Source organism: Suricata suricatta, chromosome 1, assembly GCF_006229205.1.
Source record: "Suricata suricatta isolate VVHF042 chromosome 1, meerkat_22Aug2017_6uvM2_HiC, whole genome shotgun sequence".
Taxonomy (NCBI): Eukaryota; Metazoa; Chordata; class Mammalia; order Carnivora; family Herpestidae; genus Suricata; species Suricata suricatta.
The window spans coordinates 173573448-173585683 of NC_043700.1; the positions used below are offsets into that span (position 1 = coordinate 173573448).

General features: G+C 44.8%; 1 protein-coding gene across 2 annotated transcripts in view; it reads right to left on the reverse strand.

Annotated features, from left to right (window-relative positions):
* STIM2 (stromal interaction molecule 2) overlaps positions 1–3316 on the reverse strand; it is a 141678-nt gene extending 138362 nt beyond the window's left edge. Inside the window, exon 1 of one of the 2 annotated variants that reach the window (XM_029947716.1) lies at positions 3158–3316. In XM_029947716.1, the coding sequence (XP_029803576.1) occupies positions 3158–3218 (61 nt within the window). In that variant the 5' untranslated portion in view covers positions 3219–3316. Of the gene's footprint in view, positions 1–1014; positions 1895–3157 lie in introns of those variants that run through there. The other variant, XM_029947733.1, reaches the window with a different exon arrangement.
* Between the last annotated feature and the right edge of the window lie 8920 nt (positions 3317–12236).

Here is a 12236-nt window from a genome sequence, read left to right on the forward strand (position 1 = left end):
AAGGTGAGGGGCAGTAAAGGTACGGCGTCTTCAGACCGCGCGCGACACCCGCGCTCCTGCGGCGGCGAGACCGGGATCCGCTGCTCTGGCGCCTCTCAACACCAGCCCCAGCTCCCGCGCCACCGCCGCCGCGGCGCATCCCCCCGCCCTCTCCGGCCCGCGCCCGTCGTAGTACCACGCTCGGCCCGGACGCCTCCTCCCTCTCACACTCGCACGCAGCATACCAATCCCCCGCCTCCTTCAGCCCCTCCACGGCGCAGGCGCGGCGCTGCTCCACTGCGCCTGCGCGGCGCCACAGCCCCGCCCCCCGAGACGTTCCCGGGAGGACCGGAGTGCGGCGGGGTGGCAGCTAACGCTTTCGCAGAGCCCAGGCTAGAGAGGAAGACCAGCATGCCCCCTCCCCCATTCACGGCCCCGCCCCGACAGCCCGAGGGTGGGGGTACCCAAGAGGCGGCACAAAAGAGTACAGACTTCCCAAAGTATTGGGGCGAGTTATAGGCGTGTAGAAGGCAACAAAAATATAATTGCATGGGTCAAGAAAACCTTGTAATCAGAAACAGCGGCGTCTCTAGAATTTCAGGATAGGTGGGGCTTACAAGAAGCTGGCAATGTGGAAGTGGAGGTTAGCATAGCGTAGTGTTTTGTTTACTTACAGCACTTGCGACAAGCCCATATGGCAGGCACTGCTCTGAAGGCTTTACAAATTTACACATTGTAACTCTAAAAGTTATATAGTGGTATCGTTATTATCCCCACTGTGCAAACGAGGCCACCCAAGCCCAGAGATGTAAGTAACTTACTACCCCCAGGTCTCGCAGCTAATAAATGGGAGACAGGGCCAGATTTAGCACCACCGAAAGGAAATACTGAAATGGATTTGCTCTTGCCCCTGACTTTCCTATGTTCAAACATTTCCTGAATCACCACCTCGCTACTGCCACCCCACCAACAAGGATTCTTCGCTGTCAGTTTATCAAGTTTACAGAACAGTTGTTCAGACTTGGCTTTACCTACCTCAAACGGAGCAGAGCGTACACACGCGTGCGCCCAAACACACGCGGGCATTCTCTTTCCCAAGAGCACGAAGTTATTTAAAATTTGCAGATACGATTTTTAAGCATAAAGGTCCTGTTTCATATTGGGTTTTCATTGTTGGGTCAGGGCTTCGATTTTGGTTGTTACTGGTTGGTTTTCTCGAGTCAAAAAGATCCTCAAATTACACAATCTCCTAAAGAATTTCTTCAGCAACCTAGCCGATAGAACCATGATTATCATTCACTGTGGAAGGGCAGATGCACACTTCAGAAAAGAATCAAGAATTTCTTTGAAGCTAATCAATCTATCAACAATTATTTCTTGACAGACTTCTTGGGAACATCGTGTTTTAGGTGGCAATTCTTCATAGGGCAACAGGGAGATTATATTTCCCTGCTGAAAGGCACAGCAATCAAGTCACACATTTGCTGAGTGTCTACAAAAGGAAAGAATTCGGCTGGAAGACCAGGAAAATAGAAGTAACAGGCTAGTTTTCTGCTCTCCAGAAGGCAACATTTCATTCATTCACTATTTACCCAGTGCCTAGTACATGCCAGGCAGAGTACTGAGTAGTTGGAATGCAGGAGGAATAAGAGAATGTTAGAACAAGTCAGTTAAGTCAGTACTCTGGGATATAAGAGACAACGCAGTCCCTGCCTGGGAAATCTTATGATCTTGCTTAGGAGATAAAATTTACACCCATTAAATAATTAGAGACTAATACAAGGTAGCAATTAATCAGTTGCTAAATTGGATAGAGCAAGCCGTATTATAGCAATAACTGCAGTATAAAACCACAAACAAATTAACAAATCACGGAGGCCAACCCTCTTTAAACAAAGAAGGGGGGGAGGGGGTCTTTACTTTTTTTTTTTTTTTTTTTTACGTAGGCTCCACATCCTAGGACCTCGGGCTTGCTTGTACTCACCATCCAGAGATCAAGAGTTACATGCTCCAAAGACTGAGCCGGCCAGGCGCCCCTCCCTTCTTTCAAAGATAGGGAGGATGCTGGCACTGAGAGGGCACTGGATTTGAGGTTATGATTAACTGTTTATGCTTCTCACCGCTAGAGCCAAAAAGGAGATAGGGAGATACCTGCCAACACCATAGAGACCTGTCTCAGGCAGGCCAGGGTTCAGCAATAAATCGTCTCATATCGTCTTTGTCAAGGGTCCCAGAGTTTATATTAAACGAGTGACCAGAATGCACCCTCTTGTGAAACAGAGGTATAGCATCACTGTGCCTCTAGTATACACCTAAGAGCAGAAAAGAGAAAATCCATTGCTTTGGAAGAGAAGCCAATCTGTGGAATTACATATGCTTCTCTTTGCAAGCCGAACAGAAACACCAGGTTCCCGTTAAAACAATCACTTCCCTTTCATCTCAGACTTCCTATCTCCCCTCCAAGCCTTTGCCTTCCTGTTCCTTGCCTCCCACAAACTTTCTTCTCTTCTTTCCTCTTGCCAAATCACACTCAAGATCTACTGGGAGACCTTTTCCTTTCCGCCTGTCTGACTCCTATAGCCCGATTCTTAACGTCCAAACCTTATGACTTCCCATTCACTTACATTCTTTACTAATTTTCACCCATTAGTGACTTCAAGCAACTGAGCTTTTAATCAGACAAACCTCGTGGAAATGGCAACTCCACCACTTTTCAGCTGTGTAACCTGTAGAAAAATTACTCTGGCCTCGGTGTTCGGAAGGGAAAATTAGGGGCCACGTAATAATGCCAACCCCACAGGGTTGCTGGTGGAAGCAAGAGAGTGAAATAACAGATCTGCCTTTGCGCGCTGCCTGGCACGCAGGTACGTTTTCATCCCTCAGGGAGAACTGGCACCAGGCTCTGGGCGTGTGTTCTGAGCGTGTTCCTAATTTAGGATAAGCTCATCGCTCTTTGCCTGCATGGTGGTTGGAGTTCATCTTCACACACACACACAATGCCTTAACTCCGTGGGGCGCGCCCAGCACAGACGCAAGATCCGTCCACCCGGCCCCTCCCATCCCAGAAGCAAACCAGCCCTTCCCAAGCGTCGGGCTCTGTCCCCATCTCCTCCTTCTCCCCCTTCTCCCTGGCAGCCAGGACGGCCCACGACTCCCCACCCGCTCCAACCCGGAGAACCAGATCTCGTCCCGGGAGCGAAGCCAGAAGCGCGCCTGCGCCGCCAGGCACCCTCGCGCATGCCCGCTGTCTCCCACCGCCTTTTCCCCAGGTGCGCGAGCTCTCCGGCTCCCGCGGTTCCGGGACGCCAGCGCGCCGCAGCTTGCTTGGCTTCCGGCTCCCACTCCGTGGGCGGTGCGTCCAGGCGGCCGGCTGCCACGCGATGACGTCACCGCGCGAGCGGGCGCGGCCCGCTGCGGGTGGGCGTGGAGCCAGAGTTGGGGTGGAGGTAGGGGTGTGGGGGAATTCCGGTGCGTGGTAACTGACAGGGGCTTCCTCCAGCATCCCGCCCGCCCACGGGGCTTCTCCCGCCCGCGTTTCCCCAACAGAGCGACTTGCACGTTAGCTTCCTTGGCTTCAACTCCGCTACCCGGGAATATTGGCGGCTGACGGAACATCACCCGAGACCCCGCTTCTTTTACTGATTGCAGTTAAGCCCCTCGGAGAAATGCAATGAACTCGCTTCCGTGGAAGCCCCTGTTGCGCACCAACCACTTTATGTTTTCCCACTAACTCCCCACCCAGGCTTGCAAGGAAATAGAGGTCCTGAGACCTTTAGAAACATCTCTAAGGTGATAACTACGTATATGGTGACCCCAGGACCAGAACAGTGAAGCCTCTGCATATAAATATGGTCCTCTAATTGTTGAATTAAAGCACTAAGAAGAAGAGTGACACAGTGGAAATAATTCATTAGCAAGATTCTTTCTCTCTAAAGCCAGGAAGGCATGGAATATTCCTCAACTAATTAAGTGAAGTTGGTAAACTTCCTCATTGCATCTTTCTTGGCGCATGGAGGAAGAAAGTCTAAAAGGTATCTTGCATCCAGAGTACAAAACCAAAAAGAGTTTCAGCGTATTAACATCATTTTTAAAAAGCCACTCCACAGAACGAAAGCAAGTCAGTTTTGCCAAAGCGAATGGTGGGCTTGTGGAGTCATTTCTATTATTAAAAAGGATGTCTGCTCTGTTACTGCTTAATTGGAGGTATTCCATGAATACTATCAATCACATATCTGCTAAGTCCTTAAGCAGTAGCAGTGCTGACAGTCCCTTAAAAAGAGGAGTCGAATTGTGAAGAAGACAAAAATTGAGATGTTCATAACAGAAATCGATGAGAAAATGAGCACTGCTTCATTTGCACACAGAGGAGTCCTTGGATAGTAATGATCATTCTGAAGATGAAAGGCAAATTATGCAACAGGTAGAACATGATATGCCTACACTCTTGACAGCAAGAGACTGGAAAAGTGATTGATGGGATGGAAAAACTTTTGAGTATGTTTCTAAGTTCAGATGCCTACTAACCTAATCTGAAATCACATTAAGACCAACTTTGTTCTGGAATGAAAGCTTAGGACGGTAAAGTATGTGTTTCGGGCAAAGTGTAGTTCCTTGGGTCCAAAGAACCGATCAGATATTTATTACATCTGTGAGTTATGAGGTACAAAGTTGCTTAGGGGTTCTTAAAACACTTGAAGAGATTATTTAAGAGGATATTACCTACAGTCAATTTCAAAGTATACAAACATGTCTATTTTTGGAAAAGATCCCATAGAACATGCATGAGCAAGAAGGAGAAAAATAGACTTCTTTTTAAAGTTGTAAAGGGTTACCCACCTCACGCTTCTTTTGTGGAAAATTCATCTAGATACTGCAAGATTAAGCCTCTTCATGTTAAGTTCGAGTGTGTATGAACGTGGCCATAAGTCCAGCCATTGGAATTTAAACCTGTCATGAAAAGAGGAGGAGCTCCAGTATGTTGGTTCCAGGAAAGCCGGGTCCTTGCTGGAGGTCTGTTTGAGGAATGGTGTCTTTAAGATACAGATTCTAGCATTCACACAGCAATTGTGCGACTTTAGCCAACTTTCTAAACATCTTAGCCTTAGTTTCCCATTCTATAAAGAGGCAACAATAATGGCACCTACACAGGACGGTTGTGAGGTAAAACTGGTTGTAAAGGGACTTGGTGCACAGTTAGCTATTATTGTCTAAACTCTTGAGAGTGTTAAAGACAGAGCTTGTTTTCAGTTAAATTGCACAAAAGAGGAAACTGGAAAGAACACCTGAAAATATGTAAAAGCATATACAACAAAACTAGGCAGTTTTGTAAAAAGCTTTACAACGTCATATGACAGGGGGGACCATCAACAACATTCTAATCCGGGTCTCCAAGAACACAGGACCCAAGCTAAAGGCTTCTATTACAGCAATTCCTTAGAGAATATATCCCCAGGGAAGCAAGAGAGAGGGGAAAGGGGAAATGAAGTAGGGAAAGAGGTAGCAAAAAATCAAGAAGATGAACTACTGAGCTGGCCACAGCTGTACAACAAAGAGTGGTGACTGTTCTGTCTCACCTGATGTCTCCGTAGAGGACTTGGGAGACCACAGTGTTTGGGAACAGAGGAAGGAAGAACACCTGAGTTCCTCACTCCCATCAGCCAAAGGTTATTGCAGGAGATAGGAACCGCCCCCACTCACATCCCTACCCCACCACCCCCATACTTTTGAATCCTGCCTCCTGCTACCCCAGGCAGCTGCTGGGAAAGCCAAATCCCTCAACAGCAGTAGCATTATCCATGCAGAAGCTGAGCTAGCAAGTGAATGGGAGCCAGCAGCACTTCCAGACTATCCATCTGCAGTCTGCAACTCAACAGTGTCTGCCTCTGGAGCTACAGGGAAGCACCCCTAAGAAAACTTGGGATTCAAGGCATTAAGCAAGACAGTATTAAGTCATACCCCAAAACAGCATAAGGGACCTGGAGCAAACAGCCTCACAACATCAAGGCCACTACCACCAAGGCTGCCTCAGAGTTCAATAATCCTCCCTTCAGTGAAGATTGAAATAGCCCTTCTGCAACCTGGAAGGATGCTGTTGTAGTGCAGTAATGTTCTAGATGGTATTCGGAGCATTAAACAGAAAGCTATGGCAAAGCAGATCCAGGTACATAACCTGGGTCCAAAATAATGATAATGGCGAAACAAGGTAGGAAAGGCACTGTGAACTAAGAGAAGCCCTTCATGCTTTAAAATACTAAATGCATTTTAGGAGTCAGGTGCTAGGATCAAAGACAAATAAGATAATCCCTATGTCCAAGACCAGAGGAGCTCACAGTCACACAACTTGTGTGTGAAATGAAACACCTTTCATTCATTCCTTCATTCATTCATGCTTCTTTATTTCATAATTTCTGCCACCATCAAGCGCTAGTTCTACAACCTCTGGTGTGGCTAAATTGTTAAGGAAACAGTTTGTTCAAGTTCGTGCCTCAAAAAATTAATACCAACTGAGTTTATGAATGATTTCATATTTCACATAATATAGCTTCCAGGAACTGGTTAATGTTGGTTTTTTTTTTTAATGTCTTTATATTATTTTGAGAGACAAAGCAGAGAGTGAGCGGGGGAGGGGCAGAGAGAGAGGGAGACACAGAATCTGAAACAGGTTCCAGGCTCTGAGCTGTCAGCACAGAGCCTGACGTGGGGCTTGAACCCACAGACTGTGAGATCATGACCTGAGCTGAAGTTAGACACCTAACCGACTGAGCCACCCAGGCGTCCCCTGGTAAATGTTTTAAAATTTACACAAAGGTGCCCCAAAATGTGTTTTCAATGGGGAAGTGAAATAATCACAGGAGAGATTGGAAACAAGCTTCCTGACATGGAAAGAAAGGAAAGCAGAAAGCCTAGAAATGTGGAGGTTCAGATTACAGAGGAGCACATTCTTAGAGCATTATTGCCAATCCAGAAGGAAAAAGATAGATTTTAAAGTTGTCTCTCTAACTGGGACAAATTAGTGCTGTAGAGCCAAAATTGATTGGGCCCTTTACTATGGCACAATAGAAGAAGAAAAGGAAACCTATCCCATGGAATTACATTCTAATTAAGGAATCAGATAGGTGATATGTGAGATAAATAGGTAATATATGTCATGTGTTAAATACTGATAAGTGCTAAAGGGGTTAGAAAGCAAGGAGGCTGGAGATGACTTTTTAGTAAAGACTTGAATGAAGTGAAATAATTATAGAGTTATCTGGGGAGAGGGGACCCCTGTGAGCAGAAAGGTTTAGGGGAAACTGTGTGTGTGGCTTGTTCCAGGAATAGCAAGAAGGTAAGCATGGCCAGAGTAGACCAAGAGAGAGAATAGTAGAAGCTGTAAGAGACATGATAGGGGCCATACATGCAGGGTGTTGCAGACCTTTTCCCTCTGAATGAGTTCAGAAGCCAGTGGATGCTTTTGAGTAGCGTTAATGCAATAGGACATGCTTTTTTTATTTAAGATTCAACATACAATGTAATATTAGTTTCAGGTGTATAATATACTGATGCAGTGCTTCCATACCACCCCCAGTGCTTGTCACAAGTACCCTCCTTAATCCCCATCACCTATTTTACCGATTCCCCCCACCCACCTACACAGGGCTACTTTTTTTTTTTTTTTTTACATCAGTCAAGTTATTTCATAGCAGGAATAGGAACAAGAGTTAGGAGCCTCCTGCAACAATCCAGACAAGAGATGACCAAAGTTTGGGTTAGGGTAGTGGCAGAAGTGATGGTTAAAGTGGTGGAATTCTTGGTAAATCTTAAAGGAAGAATCAACAGGCTTCATAGACCAACAAAATACAATGTATCAGAAAGCAAAGTGAAGGGTAAGGCCAACATGTTTGGCAGAAGCAGCTGGAAGAAAATAATTGCCTCCCATGGGCGGCGGGGGGGGGGGGGGGGGGGGGGGGTATGTGAGGAGAATGGGTTGGGGGCAGGTGGTGGTGGTGATGGTAGAGGTTTAGAAGTTCGTTTTGGAGCAGGTTCAGCTGGAGGTGCTATTAGGCATCCAGTGAAAAGATCAGTGAGCAATTTGACTTACAATCCTGGAGTCCAGAGGAAAAGCCCAAACTGGAGATTTTCATTCAGGAGCCATCAGCATATAGACTGAATTTAACACCATGAGATCATTCCTGTGTTCTCTAAATGTACCCTTTGCACTAAGCAGGTGCAAATAGGGAATAATACTTATCACAGCAAGGAACACATTTATAGGCTTCACTACCCATAGAAGTAGTACCAAATAAAAAAATACTTAAACAACTGCAAAGAAGGAATTTAAACTAATGATCAAATGATCCCAAGTGACTTTATTAAAGGAAACTCAGTAGTTCAGATTTACACACTTTGCACTCCTCAGCCAAAGTTTGAGATGTCAAAGAGTATACTTCAAAATAAAAGGAAAAGTCTTGGGAACCAGTCAATCCTGGTTTGGGTCTACATTTTTTTGCCATTGAAAAACCAAACTATGTGCCTGTATTAGCTCGTTAGGGCTGCCACAACAAAGTACCACAGACCAGAAGGCTTACGTGACAAAGATTTGTCATACAAATTCTGAAAGCCAGAAGTCCAGGGTCAAGGTGTCTGCGGGGCTGTTTCCTTCTGAGGGCTATGAAAACAGACTCTGCTGCCTGTCTCTCTCTTTGGCTTGTAGATGGACATCTCCCTATGTCTCCTCACATTGTCTTCCCTCTGTGCATATCTGTCTCCCAATTTCCCCGTTTTTTAAGGACACCAGTCATATGGAACTTTAACTTGATTATCTCTGCTTTTAAAGACACTGTCTCCAATTAAGTCACATTCTGGAGTACTGGGGGTTAGGACTTCCCACTTGAATGGCGGGGGGCACAATTCAACCCATAACAAGGCCCATGTAACATAATAAACCTAAATTGCAAGACTCTTGAAGCTTAAATAAGCACAGTATTTAAGACAACCTTGGCCCCTGGTAGACAATCAAATGTAGAGTTGCAGAAAATATGGTTTAAAAAGCAATAATGATCTAAGTACAATCCCTAAAAAAAAAACAACCTTCCATTAACATGATAGCAGTCGTGAGTTGGCTATCAAAATAATGAAAATGTCCCTTACCCTAAGAGCCAACAAAAAATTGCAGATATAAATGTGTTGGGTGATCCTAAATTGTCGTGTCCCGCCCCGGCCAGCAGGGTGGAAAATCCTCGTGGGTTCTTTTCCTGAGGGAGGGAGAGAAAACAGGGCAGGAGAGGGGAGACGCAGAGAGTGAAGACAGCACACGGTTTCCGATCAAGCCTCTGTCTCAGTCCTCTATTTAGAAAATAATTCACTCTTATATAGAATTTGGGGTGGAGAACTGACCCAGATCGATTACCAGGTAAACAGGGTCACATGAATATTAGAGAAAAGGAAAAACCGAAACTGCAAACTCCGGACACAGCTTCAAAGGGAAGCGCGCATACTTGCGTCTGCAACGCTGGGGAGGGGAAGCTAGCGCTGCATACAGAAATAAGGTTTTGATCTTTTGTGCACCTTGGCCAAATCTACTTCTGGCGCAGCAAGGCAGTCGCCAAAATTATTTTGACCAGGAAATGGCAATCTCCAGCCTCCAGATGCAAATCTTGTTTACTGGTTCACTCCCGGGAGAGTGATAATCCTTGCCTGAGGCAGCCAGAAAACTTGGCGGCTCCCGACACTAAATGATTTAACTTTTAGAGTTGACATGATATAGAGTCAGAGGTCCACCCAACAAAAAGAGAATCTCAGTTTTTCTGTGTGCTTATTTTTTTAATTTCTCCAAAATTTTATTTAAATTCCAGCTCATTCACATTCCATGTACTAATTAAAACTCTCTTGTTTGCAAAGGACATTAATTCAGTTGCTCAGGTTTACACACTTTGTCTTAAACACTTATACAACTTGTCTAATTACACACAGTTACTAATTGATTACTAATCAATTATAGTTACTAATTGATTACTAGTGTGAGTCACTGTGCTACTTGCTGGACATCAGGAGGTTAAGAAAAAAAAAAATTGCCAGGGTGCCTGTGTGGCTCAGTTAAACCTCAGGCTCCTGATTTCTGCTCAGGTCATGAGCTCACAGTTCATGAGCCCCCTGAGTGGGGCTCCCTGCTGACAGCCTGGAACCTACTTGGGATTCCTCCATCTCTCCCTGCCTCTTCGCAGCTTGCACATGCATGTGCACACACACACACGTATGCACACGCATGCATGCTCCCGAGCTCGCTCGCTCTCTCAAAATACATAAATAAGCATTTAAAAAAAGAGAGAGGGAGAAATTGGCTGCTCCCAAGCATGTTTCCATCTAATGATGGAGACATATGTATGAATATTTACAGAAAAAATGTGATGATACAGGTAAAACTAGAATGCTCCATAACCACAGCCTGCCTGGGGTGCTAAAGAAGACTTCTTAGAGGAGATAACAATTAAGATTTCTTTGAAGGACAAGAAGCTGTTACCAAATCAAAGACTAACTGGACAAAGAAAAAGAGAAAAACATTCTAATCGAAGTATTATCATCTGAACTTCTATTAAATGGAGAAAGTAAACACTTTCTTAAAGAACAATGAATACGCACTCTTTGGAGAACAATCATATTTTGCTCAACTATAGCACGTAAATAATTGAAGAATAGAGCTTGGCATTGTGAGGTCTCAAACTCATGATGTGTGTGTGTGTGTGTGTGTGTGTGTGTGTGTGCGCGCGCGCACGCCTGCATCTGTGTGAATGTGTATTTTAATATCAAACCACTTCAAAAGCCCTTAGTATACCCTATTATAATTTGAAAGATCTAAACCTAGAAGCTTATTTCCACCTAATGAGCAATGTGGTTGGACAGATGGAAGAAAGCCATAGTGATGTACGCCCACAGGACCAAATATGGGTGGGAGGTGATCTCTAGAAAAGCTAGTGGCTTATTATTGCCAAGAAAGAGAAAGAAGTAACAATGGCAGGAAAACTTCTGAGAATTTGGTAAGGTATTCATTCTTTGGCTGCCAGGAAGCTCAAAGTGATAGTTCCTATTCTACCAAAATGGTGATTCTGTACATAGAACTGAAAAACTAAAGAGGAGAGGCAGTTGAATTTGAGATAGAGTTAGTTTGAAATGCCTGTGGTACATGCAGGTGCAAAAAGGCCATAATGACTCCAATATACGACAGAGCTCCCAGAGCACAGAGTATAGACCTCGTCTCTGCCTACACTGCCTCTTTGGTAATTTCATCCACTTTTATGGCTTTAAATGCCACCATCTTTTGTTGACTCCCAAATTCATTTCTCCAGCTCAGCACTGTCAGGTAAACTCCAGACTCCTATTGACATCTCCACTTAACTATCTAATTAACATCTCAAATCCACTTGTTCAAAACCCATGCTCCTGATTTTCTCTACCAAACCTGCTTCTCTCTACATTCCCATCTCAGTCAATGACTGAAACCCTTCCTCTCATGCCCACATCTAGTTACCAAGCAAATCCTATTGACCCTAACTTTGAAACAGAAGAATAATCTGACCCCTTTTTTCCACCTCTGCAGCTACCAATCTGGTCCAAGCAGCTTGAGTTGCTTGGATTATTGTACTTGCCTCTTAACTGACTTTCTTATTTTGCCCTTGCCCTCCAAATTCTATTCTCAACACATCTGCCAGAGGTCATGTTATTTCTCTTCTTCATACCCTCAAACAGTCCATCATTCTTGGAGTAAAAGCCATAAAATGGTGACAGAGTCCTGTGTTACCTGGTTCCAATTACATCTCTGACCTCATATCTTGTTACTTTCCTCCTCCTTTAATTGGGGGAGCCACAGGGTCTCCTCATTCCTGGAGCAAACCAGATACAGCATTGCCTCAAGGCTTCTGCATTTGCTTTTCCTTCTGAAATGTTCTTCCAACAGATAACCACATGCTTTCTCTCTCATCTGTCTCCTTCAGCTCTTTGCATAAATGTCTCCTCCTCAGTGGGACTTTCCCTGACCACTCACTTAAAAACTGCAACCCCCACATCCACCCACAGACACTTTTTAACTTCCTTGCCTGCATTAGTTTTCTCCATAGCTCTTATCTTACCTAAAGAAATACTATTATATTGTGTATACTTACCATATTGCCAGTCTCACCCACAAATATGAGTTCAGAACATGCCTGGGAGAGATGTTCAGTTACGGTTTGGTGAATACTGAGTGAATCAATGACTGAGCACATAGATCTGGAGCCCAGGTAGGA